The 27,680-nt window shown below is 36.4% G+C and overlaps 3 protein-coding genes across 4 annotated transcripts; 2 read left to right on the top strand and 1 right to left on the bottom strand.

Annotated features, from left to right (window-relative positions):
• The first annotated feature begins 251 nt into the window (after positions 1-251).
• Positions 252-1,190, top strand: LOC110311765 (olfactory receptor 187-like). Its single transcript, XM_021185285.1, has one exon. The coding sequence runs from the start codon at positions 261-263 to the stop codon at positions 1,188-1,190; it is 930 nt and encodes a 309-aa protein (XP_021040944.1). The 5' UTR covers positions 252-260.
• Positions 1,191-7,515: 6,325 nt separating this feature from the next.
• LOC110311651 (olfactory receptor 187-like) lies at positions 7,516-12,411 on the top strand. Of its 2 annotated transcripts, XM_021185099.1 has the most exons (2): positions 7,516-7,524; positions 11,494-12,411. In XM_021185099.1, exons 1-2 carry the CDS (start codon positions 7,516-7,518, stop codon positions 12,409-12,411), a joined length of 927 nt encoding a protein of 308 aa, XP_021040758.1. The 2 variants fall into 2 exon arrangements, with proteins under 2 accessions (XP_021040758.1, XP_021040759.1); XM_021185100.2 differs by lacking the exon at positions 7,516-7,524 and having other exon boundaries at positions 11,476-12,411.
• Positions 12,412-25,311: 12,900 nt separating this feature from the next.
• LOC110311873 (olfactory receptor 5K3-like) lies at positions 25,312-26,294 on the bottom strand. Its single transcript, XM_021185448.1, has one exon. The coding sequence runs from the start codon at positions 26,275-26,277 to the stop codon at positions 25,351-25,353; it is 927 nt and encodes a 308-aa protein (XP_021041107.1). The 5' UTR covers positions 26,278-26,294; the 3' UTR covers positions 25,312-25,350.
• Between the last annotated feature and the right edge of the window lie 1,386 nt (positions 26,295-27,680).

The raw sequence follows: 27,680 nt of genomic DNA, 5'->3' as shown, positions 1-27,680 counted from the left end.
CCATACCAATGGTATGTTTAGAATATAACATATTTTTAAAAATCTATTAACTTTTGCATGTTAAAATTATATCAATGAGTTAAAACTATTTCTTCAATTTCAAGAGTAGTTTCCATTTAGTTTAGTCAAATGGAACAGAGGTCATTCTGATAAATATATTGTTACATTTCAAGTCCACTACCAAATTTCCCTTTACAAGTCTTTATTAAATACTGTCTAACATTTGTTGCCTTTCATTTAAGGGACTTCTAAGTGAGAATATGGGAGCAGAGAACACAACACTGCTGACAGAATTTGTTCTCACGGGACTCAGTCACCAGCCACAATGGAAAATCCCCCTGTTCCTGCTGTTCTTGTTCATCTATCTTATCACCATTGTGGGGAACCTTGGTCTGATCATTCTCATCTGGAATGACCCTCGCCTTCAAATACCCATGTACCTATTTCTTGGGTGTTTAGCTCTTGTTGATACTTGGTTATCATCCACAGTGACACCAAAGATGCTCCTCACCTTCACAGCTAAGAGCAAACTGATCTCTCTTTCTGAATGCATGATACAGTTCTTTTCATTTGTGATGTGTGCAACCATGGAATGTTTTCTCTTGGCAGCAATGGCCTATGATCGCTATGCAGCCATATGCAAACCCTTACTGTACCCAGTGATCATGACAAATAGACTGTGTGTTCGTCTGTTAGTCTTGACCTTTGTAACTGGAATTCTTCATGCTTCAATTCATGAAGGCATGCTGTTCCGATTAACCTTCTGTAATTCCAATGTAATACATCACTTTTACTGTGATGTTATGCCACTGTTAAAGATTTCCTGTACCGACCCTTCTCTTAATTACCTGATTGTTTTTATTTTCTCTGGCTCAATTCAAGTTTTCACTATCTCAACTATTCTAGGCTCTTACACACTTGTTCTCTTTACAATCTTAAAAAAGAAATCTGCCAAAGGCATAAAGAAAGCCTTCTCCACCTGTGGAGCTCATCTCCTTTCTGTGTGCTTATATTATGGTTCGCTTCTCTTCATGTATCTGCTTCCTGCATCCCAAAAAGCACAGGATGAAGACATGATGGACTCTGTATTCTACACTGTCATAATCCCCGTGATGAATCCAATCATCTATAGTTTGAGAAACAAGCAAATCAAAGACTCACTGGAAAAATTCTTAAAGAGAAATGTTTAGGTCTCATGATACCATCTGTTGTCTTTTAGTCAAAATATCACAAATGTATGCTGGCTTAATGTGGCTGTACTTTGTTCATGGTCTAAAGTATTTTCCTATTGCACCTGTTCTAGCATTTTAATGAACTAATGTGTAAATGCACAACTCTGTTCCATGTGCATATTCAATCATACAAAGACTTATAATCACATATTATATTATGATAAAATAAATATAGCTGCTTATCAAATTTCTTTGCATGTTCTTGAACATGATTTCAGTGGCTGTAGGACAGTGACACTCTGAAAAAGACTTCAGTGTGATAGCTAATTTTTTAGCTTAGAGACTCATATCACGTTTACATTTTTAAAAGTACAGTTTTGTGTTTTAATGACAGACAAAAGCATGAAGCATATGACCAGGAATGTGAAATATTAAAAACATATTTATCATATTTATTATTAATATTTTACTAGTTTATTAACTTGGATATTTTTAAAAGAATCATTCTTTCTTTATGTGTATTTGTGTATATACGTTTCATGTTTCTATTTTTTAGGAAATTATTGACAATATTATCTTTTATATAAAGAAGAAAAACCATTATGATTTAGGTGTTATCAATAACCACAATGTGCTGATTAGTTATTGTCAATAGAAATCAGAGTAGCTTAGAAAGAGGGAGGCTCAATTATAATAGTTCCTCCATCTGATTGGCCTGTGAGCATTTCTCTGGGGGCATTTTCTTGGCAGATGATTGACAAGTGAAGGCCCAGCTTACATAGGAAGTGCTACCCTTGGGTAGGTGGTTCAGAGTTATGTAAGAAAATCAGGGGAGCTGCTATGGAAAGCATGGCAGTAAGTAGTACACCTACAATATCTTGACTTCAGTATCTGCCTCCACATCACTTGATGATGCACTATAAGCTGTAAGTTGAAATAAACTCTATCCTCCTTAAGATTCATTTGGTCCATTTGCCTGCAAAATTCATGATGTCTTCATTTTTAATACTGACTAGTATTCCATAGTATAAAACACATTTTCTTTATCCATTCTTCAGTGAGGGAGATCTAGTTTGTTTCCAGTTTCTGGCTATTACAAATAAAACTGCTATGAACATAGTTTAGCAAGTGTCTTTGTGGAATCTTTGGGTATATGCCCAAGAGTGGTATAGCTGGATCTGGATGTAGAACTATTTCTAGTTTTTCTGAGAAAATGACAATTGATTTTCAAATTGCTTTTACAAGTTTGCACTCCCACCAGCAATGAAGAAGTGTTTACTTTGCTCCACATCCTTGACAGCATGTGCTATTTTTGAGTTTTTGATCTTAGTCATTCTGATGTGTGTAAGATGAAACTTCATTGTTGTTTTGATTTGCTTTTCCATGAGGAATAAAGACATTGAACATTTCTTTAACTGCTTCTCACTCATTCTAAGTGAGGAAACCCAATCCAAAAAGGATGTGCATAGTATGTACTCACTTATAAGTGGAAATTAGCCATAAAATACAGGTACCATGTCACACTCCACAGACCCAAAGAAGCTAAATAAGATAGGAGGCTCAAACAAGGAAGTTTGATTCTCACTTAGAAGGGGAAATAAAATAGGCATAAGAATGAGATAGAGGGAGGTAACCAGGAGTGAAGGAGGATGGGGACTGGAATGGGGGATTCAGGAACAGGTGTGCAGAAGGACAGGAGAGATGGATGGATAGCCATGAAAATTAATTGAAATCTACAATTGACAGGGGTGAGGAAGTGGGAAGGCATCTCCAGGATGAGACAGAGACCTGGGGTCAGGGTGGCACCCAAGAATCAATGGGATAATGTTAGCTGTGATTCACTACATTAGTGATATGGAATCTGAAGATGTCACCTCCTGTAATCAGATGGAACCTCAGTGGAATAATAAAGACACCAACCCACCCACAAAACTTTCAAGCCAATATATATCCTGTCTATAAGAAATACAGGCACAGGAGATGGAGCAAGGACTGAGAGAATGGCCAACCAATAACCTACTCAACTTGAGACCCATCCCATGAGAAAGCACAATCCCTAACACTATTAATGACATTCTGTTATGCTTGCAGACAGGAGTATGTTGTCGTTTGAGAAGCTTTACCCAGCAGCTGACTCAGACAGATACAGACACCCACAGCAATGGATAAAGCTTGGGGACTCTAATGAAAGAATAGAAGGGAGGATTGCAGGCTCTGAGGGAATAGGGACTCCACAGGAAAACCAATAGAGTCAACTAACCTTGGACCCTTGGGGCTTTCAGAGTCTGAACCACCAACTAAAGAATGTACATAGGTTGGACCTAGGCCTCCCTGAACATATGTAGCAGATGTGGGTCCTGAACAACTGATGCTTAGTATTCATGTGGGCCCTGAACAACTGAAATGTGGGTTTTCCCAAAAGCTGTTACCTGGATGTAGGATATGTTATACAAAAAGTAAATTAAATAATAAAAAATGAATGTTTTGTTCATGGATTCCCTCTCAGCAACAGAGAACCAAGTAAGACACAGAGGATTAATAATCAGTTTGTGTGGCTTCCTAGTTATAGCAGAGTGATGTTGACTATGTTTTCAGTGATATGTCAAGCACTCTTTAAAGGGTGCCACTGATTTATTTCATTGGCTGGTTGAGTCTTTAAAATCAGGCTTTAAATATTTAGTAGGAATTAAAAGTAATAAACACATCTTAATTTGTTATATCTTGATAGTGTCTAATTCAGTAATGTTAATAAAATTTATTAAGTGCTCTAAAATAATGTTTTGTAAAATTCTATATAAAGTATCTCTACATAAGTCAAACTGAAATGCTACACATTTAACATTAATTATTTAAATGGGAATAAGGGAATAGTAAGATTGCTACCATCTACTTCCTCCCTCCATACTTAGTAAGATAGATAAATCATTCAATATAGAATCTATTTCAAAGGTTGAAGTACAAAGGGAATTTGTCAATTTTCTCTATTGATCTGGTTCTGCCAGTGATAATAGTTATTGTAAGGGCTTTTATTAATTACAACAATATTATTTTGCAAGTCCACAATTTTAGATGATAGTTCTCAAAATTCATGTATAAGAAATCTCTTATCTTGAAAAATATTATTTTTACTTCTTTGATAATGTTCATTTTATGTGAAATTTATTTGAAGGCAGTAACTTGCAATTATGTTATGCTATTTTCTTAGTTTATCAAGAAAAATTTTATCAAATATGAAGTGAGTACTGTATTAATTGTGGTTATAAAGACATACAAAATCCATATTTGCTCTCTATTTCCTAGCTAAAAAGGGAACTCCATGCTTAGTTCAAAGTTCAGATAGTATAATAACTGATGGTGTTATCCACTCTCAATCTGAAAGCCTGGAATTGATGTGTACGTGCAAGATGAATACTAATGATTAAGATTTGAGAAAAATAAACTCAACTTTTCTCTTCATTTTACTGAAGACCTAAATTAGCATAATGATGCCCCCATATATTTGGAGAAAATCTAATAACTTATTTATTCCACCATTCCGCATAGTTAACACCCCTAACAAAGAAATCCCCTTACAGATATACCTAGAAATGGTTTTTTTATTAGATACCTTAGGTACCAGTCAAGAGGACGCAGAAAATTACCTGGTTTTCCTACCATACTGCTACTCCCTGTGGACTTCACCTTTTGGTGTGGACTTAGTTTCCTTAGTTTTTTGCCACAGACCCTTTCAGCTTTTCTTCTTAGACCATCTGCATTCTTTTACACCCTCAACTGATTTCAGAAATACTATCTACTAGGGGCAACATAACCACCACACTTGCCTAGGACACTCACCCAACAAAGACAAGACCAGATATTAATACTAAGAAATCCCTGAAACATAATATTATATGCTTAGATCCCAGAACAAAAACAAAAATTTGAACATACAAGACATTTTGTCTCCACCAGAGCCCAGAAACCCTACTACATAAGCTAGGAGAGATAGGGTAGAGCTGAAGCACATGATACGAGTTTCAAAATTACAACTACAAATATGTTTAAGAACTTTGATGATATTCTGAATAAATCACTTAAAGAAGACTCCAAAGACACAAAGAAGCATGTGAATGTGAACGAAATAATGAATAGGGTCCAAGATATAAAAGTACTAATAGACTCACTAAAGAAAACCCAAACTGAAATAAAACTGGAAGTGAAAAATTTAGGAAGTCAAACAAAAATCTCAGAGGTAAGCCTCACAACCTTTACTAGAGGCTGAGTAGAAAATCTCAGGTGGTGAAGAAAAGATAGAAATACTGGATACTTCAGTCAAAGAAAATGTTAAAACAACAACAACAACAACAACAACAGCAGCAGAAAACAGACACAAAACTTCCAGGAAATCAGGTATATCATGAAAAGACCAAATTTACAAACAGGAATTGGGATAGATGAAGTCTGCAATTCAAAGGAACAGAAAATATTAACAAAATTTACAATCTTATAGTATTTTCTACTTTGGAGAAGGAAGTGTTTATCAAGTAAAGGAAGAATATACAGGGTCAGAAAAGAATTTCCCATGATACACAATCAAAACACTAAATGTACAGAATAAAAAGAGGATGTTAAAAACTGCATGGAAAAAAGACTAAGACACATATAAATGCAGGCTTATTAGGATAATACCTAACTTTCCAATTGAGGGTCTAAAGGCCAGAAAGGGATGTATGGATGTTTTATAAACACCAAGAGATCATGGTTGCACATCTATACTACTATACCTGATAAAAATAACAATAACAATTCACAGAGAAAGTAAACATTTCATGATAAAAATCAAATTTATGCAATCTCTAGCTTCTAACCCAGTTCTTCAGAATGAATTAGAAAAAAAAAAAAAACTTAAGACAGAAGAGGTTAACCACACACAAGAAGATAAAAGAAATAATCCCAAATCAAAGTGGGAGAAACATCCATACCAGAACAAGGTAGTAGTGATCAGTAAACACTGCACATTAATGGTATCAACTAACTGCCCAATAAAATGACATAGAGAAATATATTAGGTTAGAAAAAAGTATCCATATTTCTACTACAAGAAACACCTTACTGTAATGGACCCACTACATCAGGGTAAAAGGATAGAAAAAGTATTTCAAGCAAATGGACCCAAGAAGCAAGCAGGTGTAGTAATTTTAATATCTGATTAAATAGAGTTTAAACAGAAACTAACCAGAGGGAAAGAACACCATCTACTAATCAAAAGAAAACTTTGTTGTAAGGACATTGCAGTCCTAAACATGAAACAATATCCTTTCTCCTCAGCAGGTCAATAAACTTCATCTATTATTGACTACAAATTTGGACACAAGGCAAGTCTCAACAAATATAAGAAAATTGAAATCCTATTTGAATCCATCTTGTATCTTAACTGACCAATACATATTAAATCTACATATAAACAAAAACAAAACACCCCCATGCAAACTTATGGAAACCATACTGACAATTGAATGAAAAAAAATGGGTCAAGAAAGAAATCAAGAAGGGTATTAAAACATTTTTAAAAAAATTGAATGAAAGAACTCAAGAAGGTAGGCTCCAGAAAATCAAATAACCCCATTAAAAATGGGACTCAGAGCTAAACCAAGAATTTTCACCTGAGGAATACCGAATGGCTGAGAAACATCTGAAAAAATGTTCAACATCCTTAATCATCAGGGAAATGCAAATCAAAACAACCCTGAGATTCCACCTCACACCANTCAGAATGGCTAAGATCAAAAATTCAGGTGACGGCAGATGCTGGCGAGGATGTGAAGAAAGAGGAACACTCCTCCATTGTTGGTGGGATTGCAAGCTTTTACAACCATTCTGGAAATCAGTCTGGTGGTTCCTCAGAAAATTGGACATAGTACTACCAGAGGATCCCGCAATACCCCTTCTGGGCATATATCTAGAAGATGTTCCAACCAGTAAGAAGGACACATGCTCCACTATGTTCATAGCAGCCTTATTTATAATAGCCAGAAGTTGGAAAGAACCCAGATGCCCCTCAACAGAGGAATGGATACAGAAAATGTGGTACATTTACACAATGGAGTACTACTCAGCTATTAAAAAGAATGAATTTATGAAATTCCTAGGCAAATGGATGGACCTGGAGGGCATTATCCTGAGTGAGATAACCCAATCACAAAGGAATTAACACAATATGTACTCACTGATAAGTGGATATTAGCCCAGAAACTTAGAATACTCAAGATATAAGATACAATTTGGTAAACGCATGAAACTCAAGAAGAACGAAGACCAAAGTGTGGACACTTTGCCGCTTCTTAGAATTGGGAACAAAACACCCATGGAAGGAGTTACAGAGACAAAGTTTGGAGCTGAGATGAAAGGATGGACCATCTAGAGACTGCCATATCCAGGGATCCATCCCATAATCAGCTTCCAAATGCTGACATCATTGCATACACTAGCAAGATTTTGCTGAAAGGTCCCAGATATAGCTGTCTCTTGTGAGATTATGCTGGGGCCTAGCAAACACTGAAGTGGATGCTCACAGTCAGCTATTGGATGGATCACATGGCCCCCAATGGAGGAGCTAGAGAAAGTATACAAGGAGCTAAAGGGATCCGCAATCCTATAGGTGGAACAACAATATGAACTAACCAGTACCCCCCCTGGAGCTCGTGTCTCTAGCTGTATATGAATCAGAAGATGGCCTAGTCGGCCATCAGTGGAAAGAGAGGCCCATTGGTGGTGCAAACTTTATATGCCTCAGTACAGGGGAACGACAGGGCCAAGAAGTGGGAGTGGGTGGGTGGGGGAGTTGGGGGGGGCATGTGGGGGACTTTTGGGATAGCATTGGAAATGTAAATCAAATAAATACCCAATTAAAAATTTGAATGAAAATGAAAACACAACATACCCAAACGTATTAGGCACAATGAATGTAGTTATGATCATTTGAATAGGTGTGGTCCCCAAAGATGAATGTGTTTGATTGTTTGGTCATAGAGAGTAGCACTATTAGGAGATGTGGCCTTGTTGGAGGAAGTATGTCACAATGGAGGTGACTTTTATGTCATATACGTCCAAGCTTTGTCCAGTGAGGCACACAGTCTCCTTCTGCTGCTTGTATATCAAGTTGCAGAACTCTCAGCTCTTCCCCCAGGATCTGCCTGCACACCACCATGTCTCACTATGATAATAATAGATTAAACCTCTGAAACTGTAAGCCATTCATAATTAATTTCTTTCCTTTATAAGAGTTGCTGTGGTCATGGTATCTCTTCAAAGCAATTGAAACACTAAGACAGTGGTTCTAAAAGGTAAGTTTATAGCACTAAGTGCTTACATAAAATAAAGGATCAATATCATATTAGTAACAAAATGGACTAGAGGATGGTGGCAGATATAGTGGGTCTGGGATAGACACTGGAGAAAGTTATGGAGTGTATGGCTAGATGTAGTTGTTGGATATAGAGAAGTGACCCGTTTGTCATTGCAGATATACTAGGTCCAGTCTAGACACTGGAGAAGGTTGTGAGATTTATGGCTGGGTGGTGATGTGGGATATAGAGAAGAGGTATATAGGGCAGGTCCATGTCAGAACCTGTGGGGTGAAGGGGGAGTGGCCAGAGTAATTTGGGCCACTGGCTATGGGATCCAGGATGAATTTGTGGGCTGGCCAGAAGCTTGGGAAGGGAGGAAAGGAAGAATCACTCTTACTGGCCTAGGCTCTTAAGAAGGAAGTGGCTTGTCTCTGAAATGTCAATCACTAATATTTGAGACTCTTAAAGCATTAGAAATTTATAATGTTAAAGTTTGTGACACTCAGTGGGACCAATTTGGACATTTCATTGGGGTCCAAATCAATGGAGCCCAGCAGAGCATCCTTCCTTTCTTCTCTAGAGAACAGTTAAGCCAAATGGGAATTCTCATTCTCTAATACATTCTCTTCTATGGGAACCTTGCAAGGGTACAATTTGATTCTTGTGTTGAAGGGTGGAGTTCATGGAAACAAAATATTATATTTTGTGCATGGGTTGTTAAATTTCCAAAATGTCTCACTGTGAAAAGAACTGCTACAAACATTACTGCCTTGCCGTGATGTTGCATTCTTTTCTGATTTAGAGAGGCCAACATATTTTAAAGATCTCAGTGGTTTCTTTCAAGATATACGTAAGTGAGGAATGAGTTCTATAATATCCATCATGCTTTTCATAGATACTCAAGTATACTTTTTATTCCATTATAATTTATTTGAATTTGGATTTCTACAGCTAGATATAAATGAAGACAACAACAAAGAATTGCTGGCATAATTTAACATTACTCCTAAATATGTATAATCAAAATAGCTTGGATTGTTCTCTTTAATGGTTCTTTTGAAAATGTTATAATTTTTAGCATAATGACATTTAAGATCTCATGAAACTAGTATTTAATTGATACCTCCGTGGTCTGTGACTTGAGTATGTGATTTATGCAAAATAGTATCTTGTTATCAGGTTCTGGAGGGTAGCCAGGAGTAAAAGGCATAGGCTGTGATGCTTCGTGGAGGTGGGATGGGGTTGGGGATCATCTATGTGATCTTAGTGACAAACATGCAAAATAGAGGTAACTCTTTCACAGTACTGTAGTATTTTTTTTTGCTGGCTAAAGGTGTCTGGTTAGGGTTTGTGCTCTCTTTACTGCAGGGCAACTACATTAGATTTCCTTTTATGTATGTATGTATGTATGTATGTATGTATGTATGTATGTATGTATGTATTTGTATATATATGTATTCATTTTTGCTTATCTTCCTCATGTTTTTCCTTACCATGTGTCCTCTCCTAATCTTACTCGTTTATACTTAGTTGAAAGCTCTCCACAGCCTTGACAAATGTGTGGATGACAAATTCCTAAAGTCCTCCACATTTCTTAGGCTATTCTCATCATTCCTTTACCTTATTTTCCTCTTATTTTCCCTTATTTCTTCTGTTTCCCAACATGGACTCTATCATGCAGAAAACTTTTCACCAAAGCCATTAAAAATCCTTACATATCACCATCCAGGGATCCATAGTTTATTGTACTTCACATTTTCCTCCTGTTACCTTTCCTTTTTTAGGGATTAAAACCTTAAGTATCCATTACCTTCTGCCCAAGGTATAGTTGTATATTTTCATTGGAGTAATGTAAGCTTTTTGTTAAAACAAGAACTATTTCTTAGGAAATGATGTTGGTTCTAATATAGAAATTCTAGTGGGGAGTGGAGTGCCTTATAGAATAAGAGGAAAGTGACCAGGTCACAAGTTATTCTTAAGCCTTGGTAGACCAACTCTCCTGTTGATGATAAAAATGGCAGACTACTGTATCTAATTTATCAAGATCAAGTTTAAAAGACTCAATACAAAGTTCGCAGGTAGTTTACTTTTCTCCTTTATCATTGAACGTATTGTTAGCATACCATATAACACTGCTTAGTAGTAGGTATGTATTGTGAATATTTTGTGATTTATCATTCTTCTCTCTAATTAACATATATGTTTCATTTCCCACAGTTTAAATCCATTTGGGTATGTTTTTTAAAGGCAGACTCTTAGGCCCTGTTTATACTAATGCATCAATTTCTAAATGACATTTCATACAAATGTTCCCAGAAAATCCTGATATATACTCGGCTTGGGTATCTCTGAATAGAGTACAGCTTTCTAATACTATTGCTTCAAGTTTCCCCTCCCAGAAACTTGTTTTGTTCCACTACTGTGTAATTACTTTAGAACTAATTTTGAAGCATTTTTCCAGAGACTGTTTATTCTTAATATTCACCTGCAAGTTAGTCACTATACTTCCAGTTGATTGAGACTATTCATTTCTGTCTATATTACAATGCAAGTACATAAAATATATTTTGTTTAGACTGAAAATATACAACTTAGATATGATATTTTCAATCCTAGACAAATGAGACACCTACAAATTTTATGAATGTTGGAAGACATCTTATTTCCAACAAAACTGTTGGTGTATTCATATGTAGAATTTGGATGATGTTGAATGTTATCATTGTTTGTAGTAAAGTTTACAGAGTCCAGTTAATAAACCAAGTAACTAATAAGAAAAAAAAAAGAATTTGTATGATGAACTTACATCATTTATCGATCTCAAGGATAGTTTCCATCTATTATCATAACACTAGATAAAATAAAAAGGCATTCTTATAATTATATGGCTGCATTTAAATTACACAATTGAGAAATTCACCTTCCAAACAGTAAATAATGTGTGAATTTCACTGCCTTTCATTTCAGGGACATCCAGTAAGGACATGGGAATAGAGAATACAACACTACTGACAGAATTTGTTCTCACAGGACTCAGCCATCTGCCCCAGTGGAAAATCCCCCTGTTCCTCCTGTTCTTGGTCATCTATCTCATCACCATTGTGGGCAACCTTGGTCTGATCACTCTCATCTGGAATGACCCTCACCTTCACATTCCTATGTACTTATTTCTTGGGAGTTTAGCTTTTGTGGATACTTGGTTATCATCCACAGTGACACCAAAGATGCTCTTAGACTTTTTTGCCAAGAGTAAACAGATCTCTTTCTCTGAATGCATGATACAGTTTTTTTCATTTGGAATCAGTGCAACCACAGAATGTTTTCTCTTGGCAGCAATGGCCTATGATCGCTATGCAGCCATATGCAAACCTTTACTCTACCCAGTGATCATGACAAATAGACTCTGTGTACGTCTTTTAACATTGTCCTTTGTAGGTGGATTCATTCATGTTTTGATTCATGAAGGCTTTTTATTCAGACTAACTTTCTGTAATTCTAACATAATACATCACTTTTATTGTGATGTTATGCCACTGTTAAAGATTTCCTGTAATGACCCTTCTCTCAATTACCTGATGCTCTTTATTTTCTCTGGCTCAATTCAGGTATTCAGTATTTTGACTATTCTTATCTCTTATACACTTGTTCTGTTTTCAATCCTAAAGCAGAAATCTATCAAAAGCATAAAGAAAGCCTTTTCCACCTGCGGAGCCCATCTCCTCTCTGTCTCTTTGTACTATGGCTCTCTTCTCTTCATGTATGTGCGTCCTGCATCTCCACAAGTAGATGATCAAGATATGATGGACTCTATATTTTACACTGTTATAATTCCTGTACTGAATCCAATTATCTACAGTTTGAGGAATAAGCAAGTAAAAAAATCACTGGAAAAATTCTTAAAGAAAAACACTTAGATCTCATATTATATTCAGGTATATTGTTATTAAAATGCCACAGAAATCATGTGGCTGCATGTAGCTTAATTTTGTTTCCTTGCTAAAATATTTGCATTGTGCTTACCCTAGGTTTTTGTTGCTTTCCTTTTTGATTGTGAATGTATGGAGTTTATGTGTATAGTGTATGTACACTTATGTACATTTCACCATGTGCACATATGGGAAAGCTAAAGGAATTTACCAGGCATCCTGCTCTATCACTGTAATTTCTTGAAAGAGAAAGCTTTTTCCCAAGCTAGGTTCATATTCTGCTAAACCCAGCAATCCTCCTTTGTATATCACCCACACCAAAGATGGTATAGAAAATTGTGGGGCCATGATCTTATCAACAGTGAAATCTTAAATCCTTTTCTATTGATATTTGTATGCTGTGCTCCTGTGGATGTAAACACAATTATTCATATTCATCTTGTGGAGCTAATGCTCTTACCTTCTGAACATATCCTTTTCTCGAGAGATGCCATTTAAACGAACCCTTGTCTATGTATCCATTTCCTTAAAAATATTTAAAATAAATTTTAAATAATACTGTGGTGATTTGAATATGCTTGCCCCATGGGAAGTGATACTATTAGAAGGTGTGGGCTTGTTGGAGGAAGTGTATCACTGTGTAGGAAGGCTATGAAAGCTCCTAGGGCTCAAGCTCTGCCGGGTGAAGAAGAGTCAGTCTCCTTCTAGCTGCCTTCATATCAAGATGTAGAATTTTCAGCTTCTTCTCTAGCACCATGTCTGCTTGCATGCTGCCATGCTTCTCACTATAATGATACTGGAATGAACACCTCAAAATGTAAGCCAGACCCAATTGGCCCTTGATCCTGAGAAGGCTCAATGCCCCAGTGTAGAGGAATGCCAAGACAGGGAAGGAATTTACCAGGAGTGGGTGCATTGATAAGCAGGGGAAAGGAGGACAGGATAGGGGGTTTTCAGAAGCGAAACCAGGAAAGGGGATAACATTTGAAATGTAAATAAAGAAAATATTAAAGTAAAAATGAAAGTAAAACAAAATTACAAAATGAAAAAAATATTTAAAAAAGTTGCCTTAGTCATGGTGTCTCTTCACAGAAATAAAACCCCAACTAAGACAGAAATTTCTACCAGGGATATTGCTGTGATAGACCTGACAATGTTTTTGTTTGAAGGAATGTGGATTTTGGGACTTTGAATTTGGAAAGCCATGGAATGCTTTAAGTGCTTAAAGGACCATCTTAGTAGGAATATGGAAGACACTGGTGTGTAGAGAGATTATTCTTATGATGTTTTGGTGAAAAATGTTGCCTTTTTGGTTCTTGTCTGTAAAATATGCCTAAGGCTAATGTGAAGAGATTTAGATTAATTGCATTAGCAAAGGAAGTCTTTTTTTTATTTAATTTTTAATTAGATATTCTCTTCATTTACATTTCAAATGCTAACCCCTTTCCAAGTTTCCCCTCAGCAAGTCTCCTATACCCTCCTCGCACCCTGTTCCCCAGTCCACTCAGTCCTGCTTCCTGGCCCTGGCATTCCCCTGTACTGGGGCATATAATCTTAGAGAAGTCTTAGGCCAGGAAGCAGGAGTGGGTGGGTTGGGGAGCAGGGTGGGGGGAGGGTATAGGGGGCTTTAGGGATAGCATTTGAAATGTAAATGAAGAAAATATCTAATAAAAAAAATAAAAAAAAATCCCTGGCATAGATAGACTTTATCCTCTGGTTTATTCTCATGAATAATGTTTTGATAAAGCATAGCAATCTTAGAACAGAAAAACACAAAATGTATGGTTCAAGCAGTAAAAGGACACCAGGAAGTACAATGGGGCTAAATCCTTGTTCAAGCATATTAAATGGAATTAAGGAAGTGGCGACCCAGTGCAAGATTGCAACCAGCTAGGTTTATTGTTTATATGTTTGCAGTTGGACAATGGATAGTTATATCATTTTAGGAATTATTACCTGCTTATTGTTTTCATTTGTACTTTCAAACTGTAATGAACCCAATCAAGAAATGTGGGTGGACACCTGTGATCTAGAATTTGTGGTTGGAAGGCACAGGCTTTTGACCCTAGTCTTGAATGGGATGACACACTCTTTTGAGCCAGATCTTGAGGAATAATTGAACAAATAGGCCTAGGCATGATGGTATATACTATTAAGCCCAGGCGTTAGAAGCTAGCAGATCTTTGACTTCAAGGCCAGCCTAGGACAGTGCAAGTTACAAATAGAAAAAAAAGCTTAGGTCGAGATGTGCTGGTATATGACTTTAATCCCAGAATTCAGGAGACAGGGGCATGTAGATCTGTGAGTTCAAATTCAGTCTACAGAGCAAATTCCAATACACCCAAGCTTAGGTAGTGAAGAAGTTGGAAACCAAAAAGCTGATGAGAATGTAATAGAATGAAGGGGCCATTTTCCAGCCCCAGGCAGCAGCAGGGCTTGGCAGCTTTGACCATGTGGTTTTGGAGTTAGAGTCAGTGATACAAGGGTTTACTGGGACAGTTGATGTTGGTTAACTAGAGCTAAGAGAATTGTGGTGATTAAAGACCAGAATCAGTAAAATCTTCTGAGAAATATTATCTGAGAGCACAAACTGTGTTTTAGAGATACCCAAGATTGTACCTCATGCTCCAGCTGGTAATATGTAAGAATCACATAGGTAGTACTGGTTTGGAGCATAGATATCAGCTGAGGCTTGGCACTGCAAGAGGCCAGGAAAGGCCATTAGTGAAGACGCAGCCTCAGTTGCAGTTGTAGGCCCAGGGCTGAAGGGCTCATGAAAGAAGCTGAGGCTTGACATCTTGAAGCGAACTTAGGAAAGATTACTGGTAAAGCCTAGTTGCAGTAGAAGTCTCCACTATATTGGAGATGCTAGTACCAAGGGATGACCACCAAGAACAGCTGCAGCAGTGGAGTGAAGTCAATCAGAGTCTAGAGTGTTACAAATGGTAGAACAGGATATCAAACCCTTTGTAAGATTCCAGAAGATCATTTGTGAAACTCAGACAGTGGAACAGGAGTTGTAAAGTTCATGTTGCCTTGGAGAACCCAAGATATTAACTATACCAGATCATCTGCCTATCAGGAAAAGCTGCTAACAGGGAGTGGAAACTTCCCAAGAGAAAGAAGTTTGTTTCAGTCAACAAAGATGAAAGGAGTTGGAAATCTGAAGAATGCTTTAACATCAATTATGAAGATACAGAGTTTGGAGTTTGTCCAGATGGTTTTTCGTCTTGTTTTGGTACACTATTTCCTCACTATGAAGTTTTGAAAAGGTAATGTATATACTGTGATGTTGGGGATATATGATTTGTTTTTTTACAATTTTGATTTTATGGGGGTTACATTTAAGTAATTTGATGAATCTCAGAAGAGACTTTGAACTTGGACTTTTAACATTGTTGAGAATGTTTTTAGTCTATGGAGCTATTGAAGTTGGACTAAATATGTTTTGCATTATGCTATAACTAGGTATGGCCCCCATACACTCATGTGTTTGAACAAGCCTATGACAGCCAGGGAGTGGAATGTGGTGGTTTGAATATGCTTGGCTCGTGGGATGTTTTACTCTTCGGAAGTGTGGACTTATTGGAGGAGGTGTGCCACTGTAGGTGCGGCTTTGAGGGCTCCTAGTGCTCAAGCTCTGGCCAGTGAGGAAGACTTATTCTCCTTCTGGCTGCCTTCAGATCAAGATGAAGAACTCTCAGCTCCTCTAACACCATCTCTGCCTACATGTTGCCATTCGTCTTGCCATGATGATAATGGACGGAACCTCTGAAACTGTTAGCCCGTTCCAACTAAATGTTTGCCTTTATAAGAGTTGCCTTAGTCATGGTGTCTCCTCACACAAATAAAACCCAAACTAAGATACACACAAAGACTTTTAATAAAATGTTCTAGTATAATAAACTAAGTGTTAGAAATCAAAATAAAACAATCTGGCAGGTTCATATGTTACTCATCATGAGATTATACATACATACATTAGCTGTTGTAGTAGTGTAACACCTGTGAAAAAGACATAGATATGATATTATTGACAGCACGGAGACTCACAGCACATTTACATTTTGTGAAGAGGAAGTGCTATATGTCTGTCAACTAACACAAACTTAGAGAATATTGATAGAAATATGAAAAGTACTTTGATTACATTTTATTGGGAAATTATGACTTCCACTTCTTATAGAAATTCAACTTACAGTTCCCCAAAGTTCACTTTACTCTCTTTCTACCTCCTTTATTTACTTCATTATGCCCTCCCAAAGGAGACTTTCATATTTTGACTTCCTGATCAGATTGTAAAGCTCACTTTTGCTCCTTTCCCTGACAAGCCTAAAAAGCCACCAGGCACTATAATCAGTCACAACATCTTGCAACTATTTGGTCTTAGGTAAGGTGTATTTACAATATGTTTCCATCAACTATACACTTATTATCCAAACTACAAAAAGACTTAACAAACTGAATTGCAGACAGATTTCCCTTAGAAACGTACTTGCAAAATTCAATCAAATACTTGTAAACTGACTTTAACCCATCACTTTATCATGGAATATCTTGTGTTCTAAATCTATGATGACTGAAAGTTTTGCAAGGTATCTGGGGCCATTTAGAGGTTGCAAGACATTTTCTCTGGACCATTCTTGATTCTAGAGTATCTGTTGAGAAGTCAGGTGTAATTCTAATAGGTCTGCCTTTAAATGTTGGTATTATTTTCCCTTGGGGGCTTTTAATAGTCTTTGTTCTGTATATTTAGTGGTTTGATTATTATAATATTTTAGTTCTGATCCTGGCCTTTTTTATTATTTATTCTTTAATCTTTTTTTAACAGTCCAGACTTTATCCCTATATTGGTCCACCTTCTGGCTGTTCCATATCCCATACCCTTTCTCCCCCCACAACCCCTGTCTCACGTCCCAGGTCTCTGGTACATTCTAGAGGGTCCCCCTACCTCCTACCTCTCAACGTTGCCAGTTTCCACTCTTTCTGCTGGCCCTCAGGGCTTCAGTCCTGTTCTCCCCACCCAATACTTGATCACATTCCCCTCTTTCTCGCCCTGTCCCCTTTCCCACCAGTTCCCTCCCTCTCTCCTTCTGTCCCTCCTATGGTTGCTTTCTTCACCCTCCCAAGTGGAATTGAGGCATCCTAATTTGGGCCCTACAGCTTGTTAAACTTCTTGAGTTCTGTGGATTGTACCCTGGGTATTCTGTACTTTTTAGGCTAATATCCACTTATTAGTGAGTACATACCATGCATGTCTTTTGGGGTCATCCTGAGTTACCTCACTCAGGATGATATTTTCTAGTTCCATCTATTTGCCTGAACAACTCATGATGTCTTTGTTCCTAATAGCTGAGTTGTATTTCATTTTGTAAATGAACCACATTTTCTGTATCCATTCTTCTGTCTTGGGACATCAGGGTTGTTTCTAGCTTCTGGCTATCACAAATAAGGCAGCTATGAATATAGTGGAACATGTACCCCTGTGGCATGGTCGGTCATTTTTGGGTATGTGCCCAAGAGTGGTATAGCTGGGTAGATCTATTTCCAATTTTCTGAGGAACCTTCACATTGATTTCCAGAGTGGTTATACCAGCTTGCCATCCTACCATCAATGGAAGAGTGTTCCTCTTTCTCCGTATCCTTGTCAACATGTACTGTCACCTGAGTTTTTATTCTTAGCCATTCTGATTGTGGTAAGGTGTAATCTCATGGTTTGATTATTATATAGCAAGGAGGATTTCTTTTTTGATCCAATCCATTTCATGTTCAGTATGCTTCTTGTACATTTATAGGCATCACCTTTAAGTTAGGAAAATTTTCTTCTATGTTTTTTTTGAAAATATTTTCTGGGCTTTGATCTGGTATCCTTCTTCCTCTATTCCTATTAGTTTTAAGTTTGGTCTTCTCATGCTGTTCCATATTCTGGGATGTTTTGGGTCAGAATTCTTTTAGAGTTAACATTTTTGATTTTTGCTTCTATTTCTTCTATTGTATCTTCATTGCTCTAGATTCTTTCTTTTACCTCTTATTTTCTGTTGCTGAAGCTTTCCTCAATAGTTTCTTTTCACATTCCTAAATTTTTCATTTCCATAAAATTCTACCAATTTGTGTTTTCTTTATTGATCTGTTTCTAATTTTAGGTTTTGAAATACTCATTTCCTTCAACTGTTTGTTTTTTTCTTGGCTTTTTTTTTTTTTTGGAGGGATTTATTCATTCCCTCCACTTGTTTGCCTGTGTTTTCCTGACTTTCTCTGAAGGATTTATTAATTTCTTCTTTAAGGATTTCTCTTATCTTCACATAGTTGCTTTTATGGTGCTTTAGCACATTGTAATATTCAGGTCCTAGTGGAGACCTATTGTCCTGGCTTTTATTGATTGTTCTTATGCTGGCATCCAAGCATCTGGGTTTGGAGTAATTATTGTTCTGATTTCTGGATTTGTCTTTGATGGGTTGGTGTTTTATTCCTTGCTTTCTGTTTCCTCTCTGAATTTTTAGAGTGTATTATATCTGTTGCAAGTCACTAGTCTACTCGGCTGGTGTGTTCCAAGAATACTTCCTGGTATTGGGAGTTTGGGCAAGGGCAGGCCTGTTGCAGTGCTTTGGGTGACCTTGAGAGTTGGGTTAGGAGAAACAGAGAAGGGAGAACATCCATGTGCAGACTACCTAGTCATCTGGCAGGCATGTCCTGTGGTTGAACAAAAGGTATCCACCTGAGTTGAGTGCTTGGACATAGTAAGAATGTGAGGGAGGAAGGACAGGGAGGATGGTTGTATGATCCACAGGAAGATTGGAATCAGGTAAGGGAAGCTGAAGCTAATGTTCTGTTGTACTAGGTGCAACTTTTAAGACAGAGTCTATGGTAACAGTAAACTTGGAAAAGGTCCATTGGCATCTTACCTGCTCTTCTGACAACCATTTCCCAGGTGTCCCCAAATTTTTCTTAATGAAGTTTTGATGTTCTCAATTCCATCTTCATTTCAGCTTGAGTAGTTTTAGACATTTCTCTTTTTTTATTAAATTCAGTCTTCAAATCCTGAATTATTTTCATTTCATTCAGCCATGTGTTTTCATTTTCTTAAATATTCAAATATTTGTCATGTTCTTGGGGTACAGTGAAATATTTGTTTGTGTCTTCTTTAAATTCCCTAAATTCTTTGATGACATGTATTGTTTTTGTTTTAAATTTTATGTCCTGGGGTAATCTAGGTTGTTCTTAGTAGAGAACATTTCTATAGGATTAATGCGCTCAGCAGGAACAATAATATGGTGGTCATTCATGTTGTTTTTGTTCTTGCAACATGACTTAGGTTGTAGATTTCTTCCTTTGGTTGTGTATCTGATGTGATAATCTAGCCTTATTTACTTTGGGCCAGTGCATGAGATGCATGACTTGAACAAAGACCAGATAAAGCTGGTAAATGAACTGTTTAATTGGACCAGGAAAAAATGTCTCCCAAACATGGATCTAGAGCCAGGTCTATGGATTCAGAGATGGCAGTGGACAGAGGAAGGATGGTAGAAAGAAGGAGTGACTTGCCAAAGATTGCTCTGAAGAAAGCATGTTTGAAAGTTTCCTATTTAAAGCTAAGCCTATGGGTGTTAAGATTGCTACAGGCAGGGTGGAAATGGAGATATATGGGAAAGGAAAGAAACTATTTACCTAACACAGGTATCTCAGGAACAAACAACATTCTTATGTCATGGGGTGGAACTAGAGTTGTAGGTTTGCAGAGAGTGAGGGGCCAGGGAAGGGATAGTGTCTTAGTTAGGGTTTTACTGCTGTGAACAGACACCATGACCAAGGCAAGTCTTATAAAAAATAAAATTTAATTGGGGCTGGATTACAGGGGCAGTGGAGGTCAACCCTATTCCAACGAGGCCACACCTCTGAATGGTGCCATTCCTTGGTCCAATGGTGAAAGGAAGAAGTGATTTACCAGACAAAGGTGGTTCACACATAAAGAGTTTATGGCCACAAGTCTAGAATGAGGCTTGTAGGTTTATAGATGGTCATGGTTATGGAGAAGGGCAAGGAAAGGGAAACCATTTACTATGTTCTGTTACTCCTTTCTAAACCTCATGGCATTAAACAGAATGAAACTAATGTAAGTGAAATATAACAGAGTAGAGAGTTAGAAAAGAATGAGCTACTCTTACATAAGTATTTCTACTAGCAAAATAATTTCATTCAGACAAACGAAAATAGCATTGCAAATTCAGGTAAGAGTAACTCAGCATATATTCAAGGTCTTAACATAAAAGGCACAGTGAAAACACAGTACATACAAGACAAAATACCAGAACTTTTATAAAGAACACATACAAGACTATTCTCAACAAGATAATAGTAACTATAAATATATATTTGGTAAATTTTGTACAAAATAATGTTTGAGGTCAGAATAAAACTACCATAAAATAAATATGATTTTAACTCATATATCAGAAGATTTTCATTTTTGTTTGAGTATGAAAACCTGGAACTTTCACTGATTCAAAGTATGTAGCTTCAAGCACAATTTAAATTCATGATAATAAACTGATCTGTAGTTTACAGCAGTTAAAGTGTGTGGAGAAATGCTTCAATGTCCGTCCATAGTTCACCACACAACAAATCTATATGAAAATATTTGTAAAATGGAAAAATGAAATTCAAATATTCTTACATGCAAGTATAGAAAGAGTACAAGGATATACTGTAATTTTTAACAAAATTGGAATGTGGTTATTGAGAGAACATAGAAGAAGGTGCACAACTGTGAGCCTTAAATGTCTTATCACTTACTTGCTTACCTACATACTCTCTTATTACTTGTCCTGTGTGGATGTGAGTGCAGGTGATATCTTAGTTGATCCATGTGGATATTGCAAGAGACCTGCCATCATCCGTTCTCCTCTTCCACCGTGTGTGTACCTTCTGAATCATATTTAAGTCACTTAGCTTTGTGGCAGGCATCTTTAGCAAATAAACCACTTCAGTGCCCTAAATGTTTTTATACACAGTTTGTTTGTTTGTTTTAAAGTAAGCACATAAAGTGTAGACTGGAAAAATAAGAAAAGTGTCACTTGAATAAGCTCTTTTACAAATGCCCTGTCCAAAAAATAAAAATAAAAAACAAACAAACAAAAACAAAAACTAATACAAGATTCTCATGACTGGCAGCTAGAAATGTGTCAAAAAGTACTGAGATACAACAGGGTGATTCAGTAATTACCTTGGAGTTCTCAAGTTGAGCTTCTATTAGCTGAAGAATCATAATTAGATATTAGAGTGAGAAAATTTGTTAAATTTCAGGAATTTACAGTGATTGTTTTTAACAAGTTAATGGTGCTCAGATATATTAATAGAACAATTTGTTCCAAAATTGGAAATAAACTTGATAGGGTCTGTGTTTCTAGGTGAGTTTAATATATTTTATACCTGCAAGCTTTTCATCATTGGGTAAGTAGAAGATTAAATATTTAGAGAGAAAAGAAACTGAAAGAGGGAACAGGGAGGAAGAGAGGAAGAAAGTAAGGAAGGGACAGAAGAGGGCTAAAAGTAAAAGAGGGAAGAGGGGGTAGTAGGGGAAGTCAATAGAGGAGGAAAAGGGAGGAGGGAAGGGAGAACAGGAGAACAGAAGATTAGGAAAACAGAGGCCAGAGGAGGAAAGAGAAAGGAGGAGAGGAGAAGAAAGGGAAGAAGAGGAGAGGAGGAAAAGAAGAAAGAGCAGAGAAGATGGAGGTAAGGGAGGAAATAGAGGCAAAGAAGGGGGAGATGGAAGGAAGAGTAAAAACTAAACAGTGAAGGAGAAGGAAAAAGAATTTATTATAACCTAGAAAACTGTGTTAACAAGTATCACCCAGTAGGGGAAATAAAATAGACATCAGAGGAGTATGGAGGGAGTGAAATCTGTAGAAGAGGTAGTAAGGTGGGGAAGTGGGATGGGATTCAGGTGCATGGGGGGGCAGGTGGAAGATGAGGAGAGAGAATAGATATTGATTGGGGTGAATTTCTGGAAATAGCCTGGGCCCAAGGAAGGGGAATCTCTAGGGAGTCTATGGGGGTGACCCAAACTGAGACCCCAGCAGGGTGTACATAGAGACTGACCACCTCCTATGGCCAATCAGGACTTCCAGTGGAGGGAGGGAGGACATCAACCTACCCACAAAACCTTCAACCCACAATTTGTCCTCCCTACAAGGTGCACTGGGATAAAGATAGAGGAGAGACTGAGGGAAGTCTAACCAATGACTTTTCTAAATCTAGACCCATCGAGAAAGAGAGAGAGAGAGAGAGAGAGAGAGAGAGAGAGAGAGAGAGAGAGAGAATCCCTAACACTATTAATGATTCTCTGATATGCTTACAGATAGGAACCTAGCATAACTTTCTCTTGAGAGGCTTCATCCAGCAGCTTATGGAAACAGATGCAGAGACCCACAGCCAAACATCAGACAGAGTCTGAGTCATGATGAAGGTAGTCATGATGAAAAGTGGGTGACTAGATTGAGTGAGCCAGAGTGGTCAAGGACAGAAGACCTACAGAGCCAACTAACCTTGACCGCTGGGGCTCACAGAGACTGAACCACCAAATTAGGAGCATGCTTAAGCTGGGACTCTCGGCCCCCTACACAGTTTTAGCAGGTGTGCAGCTTGGTCTTCATGTGGATCCCCTAACAATTAGAGCAGGGGCTATCTCTGACTCTATTTGCTGCCATTGGATCCCCTTTCCCTAGCTGCCCAGTTTTCTAGGGCCTTAGTGGGAGAAGATGCACTTAGTCCTGTCTTGACTTGATGTCACAGATCTGGGTAGTGTCCAGGGGGCTGGGGCTTCCACTTCTCTGAGAAGGGAATCAGGGGAGGGGCTTGTGAAGGTGGGACTGAGAGTAGAGGAGGGAGGGGGACTGTGATTGGGATGGAAAGTGCACAAGTAAATAATGAAACATACCGAAAAATGTTATTCTGTGATCAATAAGGCACAGCAGAGTGGAAATCCCCAAATATCGTCACAGAGAGAGTGAAATGACAACCAGAATAAAAGGCAATAACTAAAAGGAAACATGGCTTTTGACTGCAAGACTTTCCTCTAGACATATTCCTACTGCACATGTTCTGTCCCATGTCTCTCAAACAGGCTCCATTTCCACTGAAGCACTCACTTCCTAAAAGATTAACTTGAACTTACATTTTGTGTCTGATGTTATATAATGACCAAGTCTTTTTAAAAATAATTTTTGAGATTATAGTATTATGACATTTCTATTTATCATCTATCTATATTCCTGTTTATCAGTCTATTATCTATCTATCTATTGGCCAATCTACCATCTATTTCTATATGTGTTGAGGATCATATCATCTGTAAGTGTTCAAAATAATATCACCTATCTGTGTTAAAAATTATGACTATATATTCTCTCTATATATACTCATATATATTCTATTCATATAAATAAAATATGTATTTCCTTCTATATATTTTATTTGTATAAATAGAATATATATTTATATATATTTATGTATGTTCTATTTATTACGTAGAATATATAAGAATATATATTCTTAAGTATATAATATAACCTACTTAGTCTATTTATTGTGTATATATATATGTGTATATATATATATATATATATATATATATATATATATATATATATCTTCACAAAAACATATCTTCACAGTCAGTAATATATCTTCACAATATCTTCACTTTTTTTGAGCCGACCATTTGGTCCTGGATAACCAATTCAAGTCTCTTTCTGTAGAGAAAACATTTCTCCTATTCTTAGACTTCCTTAGATTTCTTGTAGTTACTTGTATAAGGTTGAAGATTTTAAAACATAATCTGTATTTCCACAGCTTTCAATCATCTAGAGAAAAGGCAATATTAATTCAAACTCTTGTCAGAATCAGAGTGAAAATGGAAAAGTACTGAGTGTTTCAGTGTATAAGATTTATTTGAAGAAAACAAAAGAATGCCTAATTTTTCAACAGGAGATAAATACCAAAAACTTAGCACAACAAATAATACCTTCCTGGGTAATCCTTTTTATTTTTTGATGAGTTTTGTTTAGATATTTTAGAGATTTAGAGATTTCACCAGTTATTTTTTTTTTAACTTTACCTTGCTTGACTGACATCTCACTGTTTTTTAAATGACGAACATATCAATGATTTCCGATGAACTGGTGAGGGTGTTATTCCTAACAATCAATAATCAATGATAATAACACTGAGAAGAAAAAGTGATTTAATGGATACACTTAGGTGTTGCAGTGCTATGTATAATGGACAACTAATCAAATAAAGGAAAATAATTAAAATATAGATATTTCATTGTAATAACATCATTTTGAAGTATAGATAGATAAGCCTTATACATAAACTATAGAAAATGTAAGCATAAAATGACTAATAATAAATGTGAAAACATTCTTGTTAGAAAGTAAATATTTTGTATGAGTATATGTTAAAATATAATCTCTTAAAATCAAATGTCATGTTGAAAATCAAATTGAACCACGAAGTTTATCTTCCTTTGATGGCAATGCTATGATAAGATTATAAATAAAAAGCTTATAATTTGCTTGAAATTGTAATATCTGAAATTGTTAAACTTGCTAGTGATATTAAGTGGAAATTACCATTTGAGGTACTAACTTTATTCCAAAAGTTAATTAGATCTTTTGTGAACTGTGACTAGATACATTCCATTACTTCAACAGTTCTTTAATTTATTCCTGAGAATTCCAAGCATGTTTTAACAGAATTTCTTCATTATGACCTAATTTTATTCAAGTGTTCTTATGATTTATACATTTAGCTAAGATTTTAGTTTCATTTCACCCTTTCTAATTATTTATGGGTTTAGAAAAAGGTATTTTGAACTTTAAATCAGTTGTCCAAATCAGATGATCCTTGTTTTGTAATGTTGCAGAATTATCTCTTTTTCATAGTTTTTTTCATTACATTTATTACTTCCTTATTTCTTAGACTGTAAATGAAAGGGTTTAACAAAGGAATTATAAGAGTATAAAAAATAGCTACTGGCATATCTTTGTCTCCTTCATTGGCTGAATGTGGTTGAGCATACATGAAGAGAAGAGACCCATAGAATATTGACACAGACAGAAAGTGGGAAGCGCACGTTGATAAGGCTTTGCCTCTACCCTCTTTAGATTTCATTGTGAATATAGTGAAAAGGATACAGGAGTAAGACACTAGAACTATGGAGATAGTAAAGACTTGAATTGAACCTGCCAAGACAAGTAATATCAGTTCATTGATATTTGGATCAGTACAGGAGATTCTGTATAATGGAAGGACATCACAAAAAAAGTGCTTGATTACATGAGACCTGCAGAAAGTTAATCTCAACAAAAGCCCTACTTCAATCATAGGATGCAGGTTTCCTGCTATGTAGGATCCCATGGTCATTTGAAGGCAGAGCTTCTTGGACATCATGCTGTGGTACTGCAGAGGGTTGCATATGGCCACATAGCGGTCATAGGCCATNGCTGCCAGAAGAAAGCAGTCTGTAGTTTCAGCAAGACAGAGAAAATAGAACTGTACCATGCATTCATAGAGAGAAATCCTTCTGTCCACAGAAAAGAAGTTCTCTAGCATCTTGGGAGTGATGGCACAGGAGCAGCAGGAGTCCATCAGAGCCAGGTTGCCCAGAAAGATGTACATGGGTGTGTGGAGACGAGGCTCCATGTAGATCAAGGCCACCAGCCCAAGATTCCCCACCATGGTGACCAGATAGATGGCAGAGAACACCAGGAACAGAAGTGTCTTCAAGTCTGGGTGATCTGAGAATCCCACCAGGATGAATTCATTTGTCACAGAATAGTTATTCTCAGCCATCTCACCTTGTCTGTTGCCACTGGAATCACAAAGATATAAAATTGTAATGGTCAGAATATAATTTCCTTTTTTTCTATAAGAGGAAAATTTCTTTTTACTGTACCTGCTATTTTCTCTGGAATGAAGGTTGTTGAAAGTATATATTTCTTAAAATTTTGGAGTCTATTATCTCTAACTTTAACTCAGAATTGACAGGTGTACTTTTATAATTGTAAAAAGGAACTTATTTCTGTAGAAAAAAATTTTAATGCATTTATGTAACTATATCATAAAAATTAGTGTACATATATTTGACTTATTGTTCTAAAATAATTTTCATGCCAGGTTTGTTAAGATCATCAAAATAAATTTAGAATAAAAACTTCTATAACTGTATGTTTATTTAACAATCTTTTTAATGTATTCAGTGGGAAAGAAACATTTTCTCAAACATATTTTGTTTATAAATTAAATTTATTTTAATGAATTTCACAAATACTACTATGGACCAATGAATGCATACATATTTCTAAAGAAAATTATAGATATTTAATTATCTAAATTTAGATATCTAAATATCTATATAAAGTAAAATTGAAAGAATAATGATTGTAACTTCTTTCATCCCTTATCATACATAGTTTTGTAAATACTGATTCTATTCCATTAATCACACTATTTTTTTTTTAAAGCTCTAAGTCCTTCTTTCGCTTGTAAGGTTAATTTACATATGCTGGTAATCATGGTTATACCGATCTTGTCTACCACTGAGCTGATCTCCCAGTCCATTTTTTTTTAAATTTTTGATTTTTAAGACAATTTCATTTTTAACCTCTCTTTCCTTGAAGGTTTTCTGAAATTCAGATAAACTTTCAATTTTCAGTCCCCATGACTTTATCTTCTAAATACCAAGGATTAGAGACTAGGGCCACAGAGTTAGCTAAAAGTCAGAATTTCTTGTGTATGATCTACATTAATTTATTTTTCTATATGTATTTGAACACTTTCACTACATTGAATGCATTCTGAGTTTAGGTGTATTCTACTTCTGTGAAATATGTCATCAAGTGTTTGGAGGAGGGATTCTTATATACTCCCCTGACTTTTCTGATTTTATTTCTTTAGAAAATTATGCTCTCTCAAGTGTACTATGGCACATTAGAGTCCCATGAAGGTAGGATCATTTCTTTACTTATGGTTTGAAATCTTTAAAAAAAAAGCTTAAATTGTAGAGTTTTGAATCTAAGTTTCATTTTGCTTTAGAATGCTACTGTCAATACTTAGAGATTCACTGGGACACATTGGGTGACAAACTGAATAATATAAGTTCTATGGCCAAAGTGATTTTGTTGTTTGGCAATCAAAACATTGAGAGATGTTAGTAGAAATACACTTGTTGAAAAATAATTTCAGGACATATATAA

The sequence above is a fragment of the Mus caroli genome, chromosome 16 (assembly GCF_900094665.2).
Source record: "Mus caroli chromosome 16, CAROLI_EIJ_v1.1, whole genome shotgun sequence".
Classification (NCBI taxonomy): domain Eukaryota; kingdom Metazoa; phylum Chordata; class Mammalia; order Rodentia; family Muridae; genus Mus; species Mus caroli.
The sequence above is the reverse complement of the archived record's forward strand: the minus strand, read 5'-3'. Positions and strand labels throughout refer to the sequence as shown.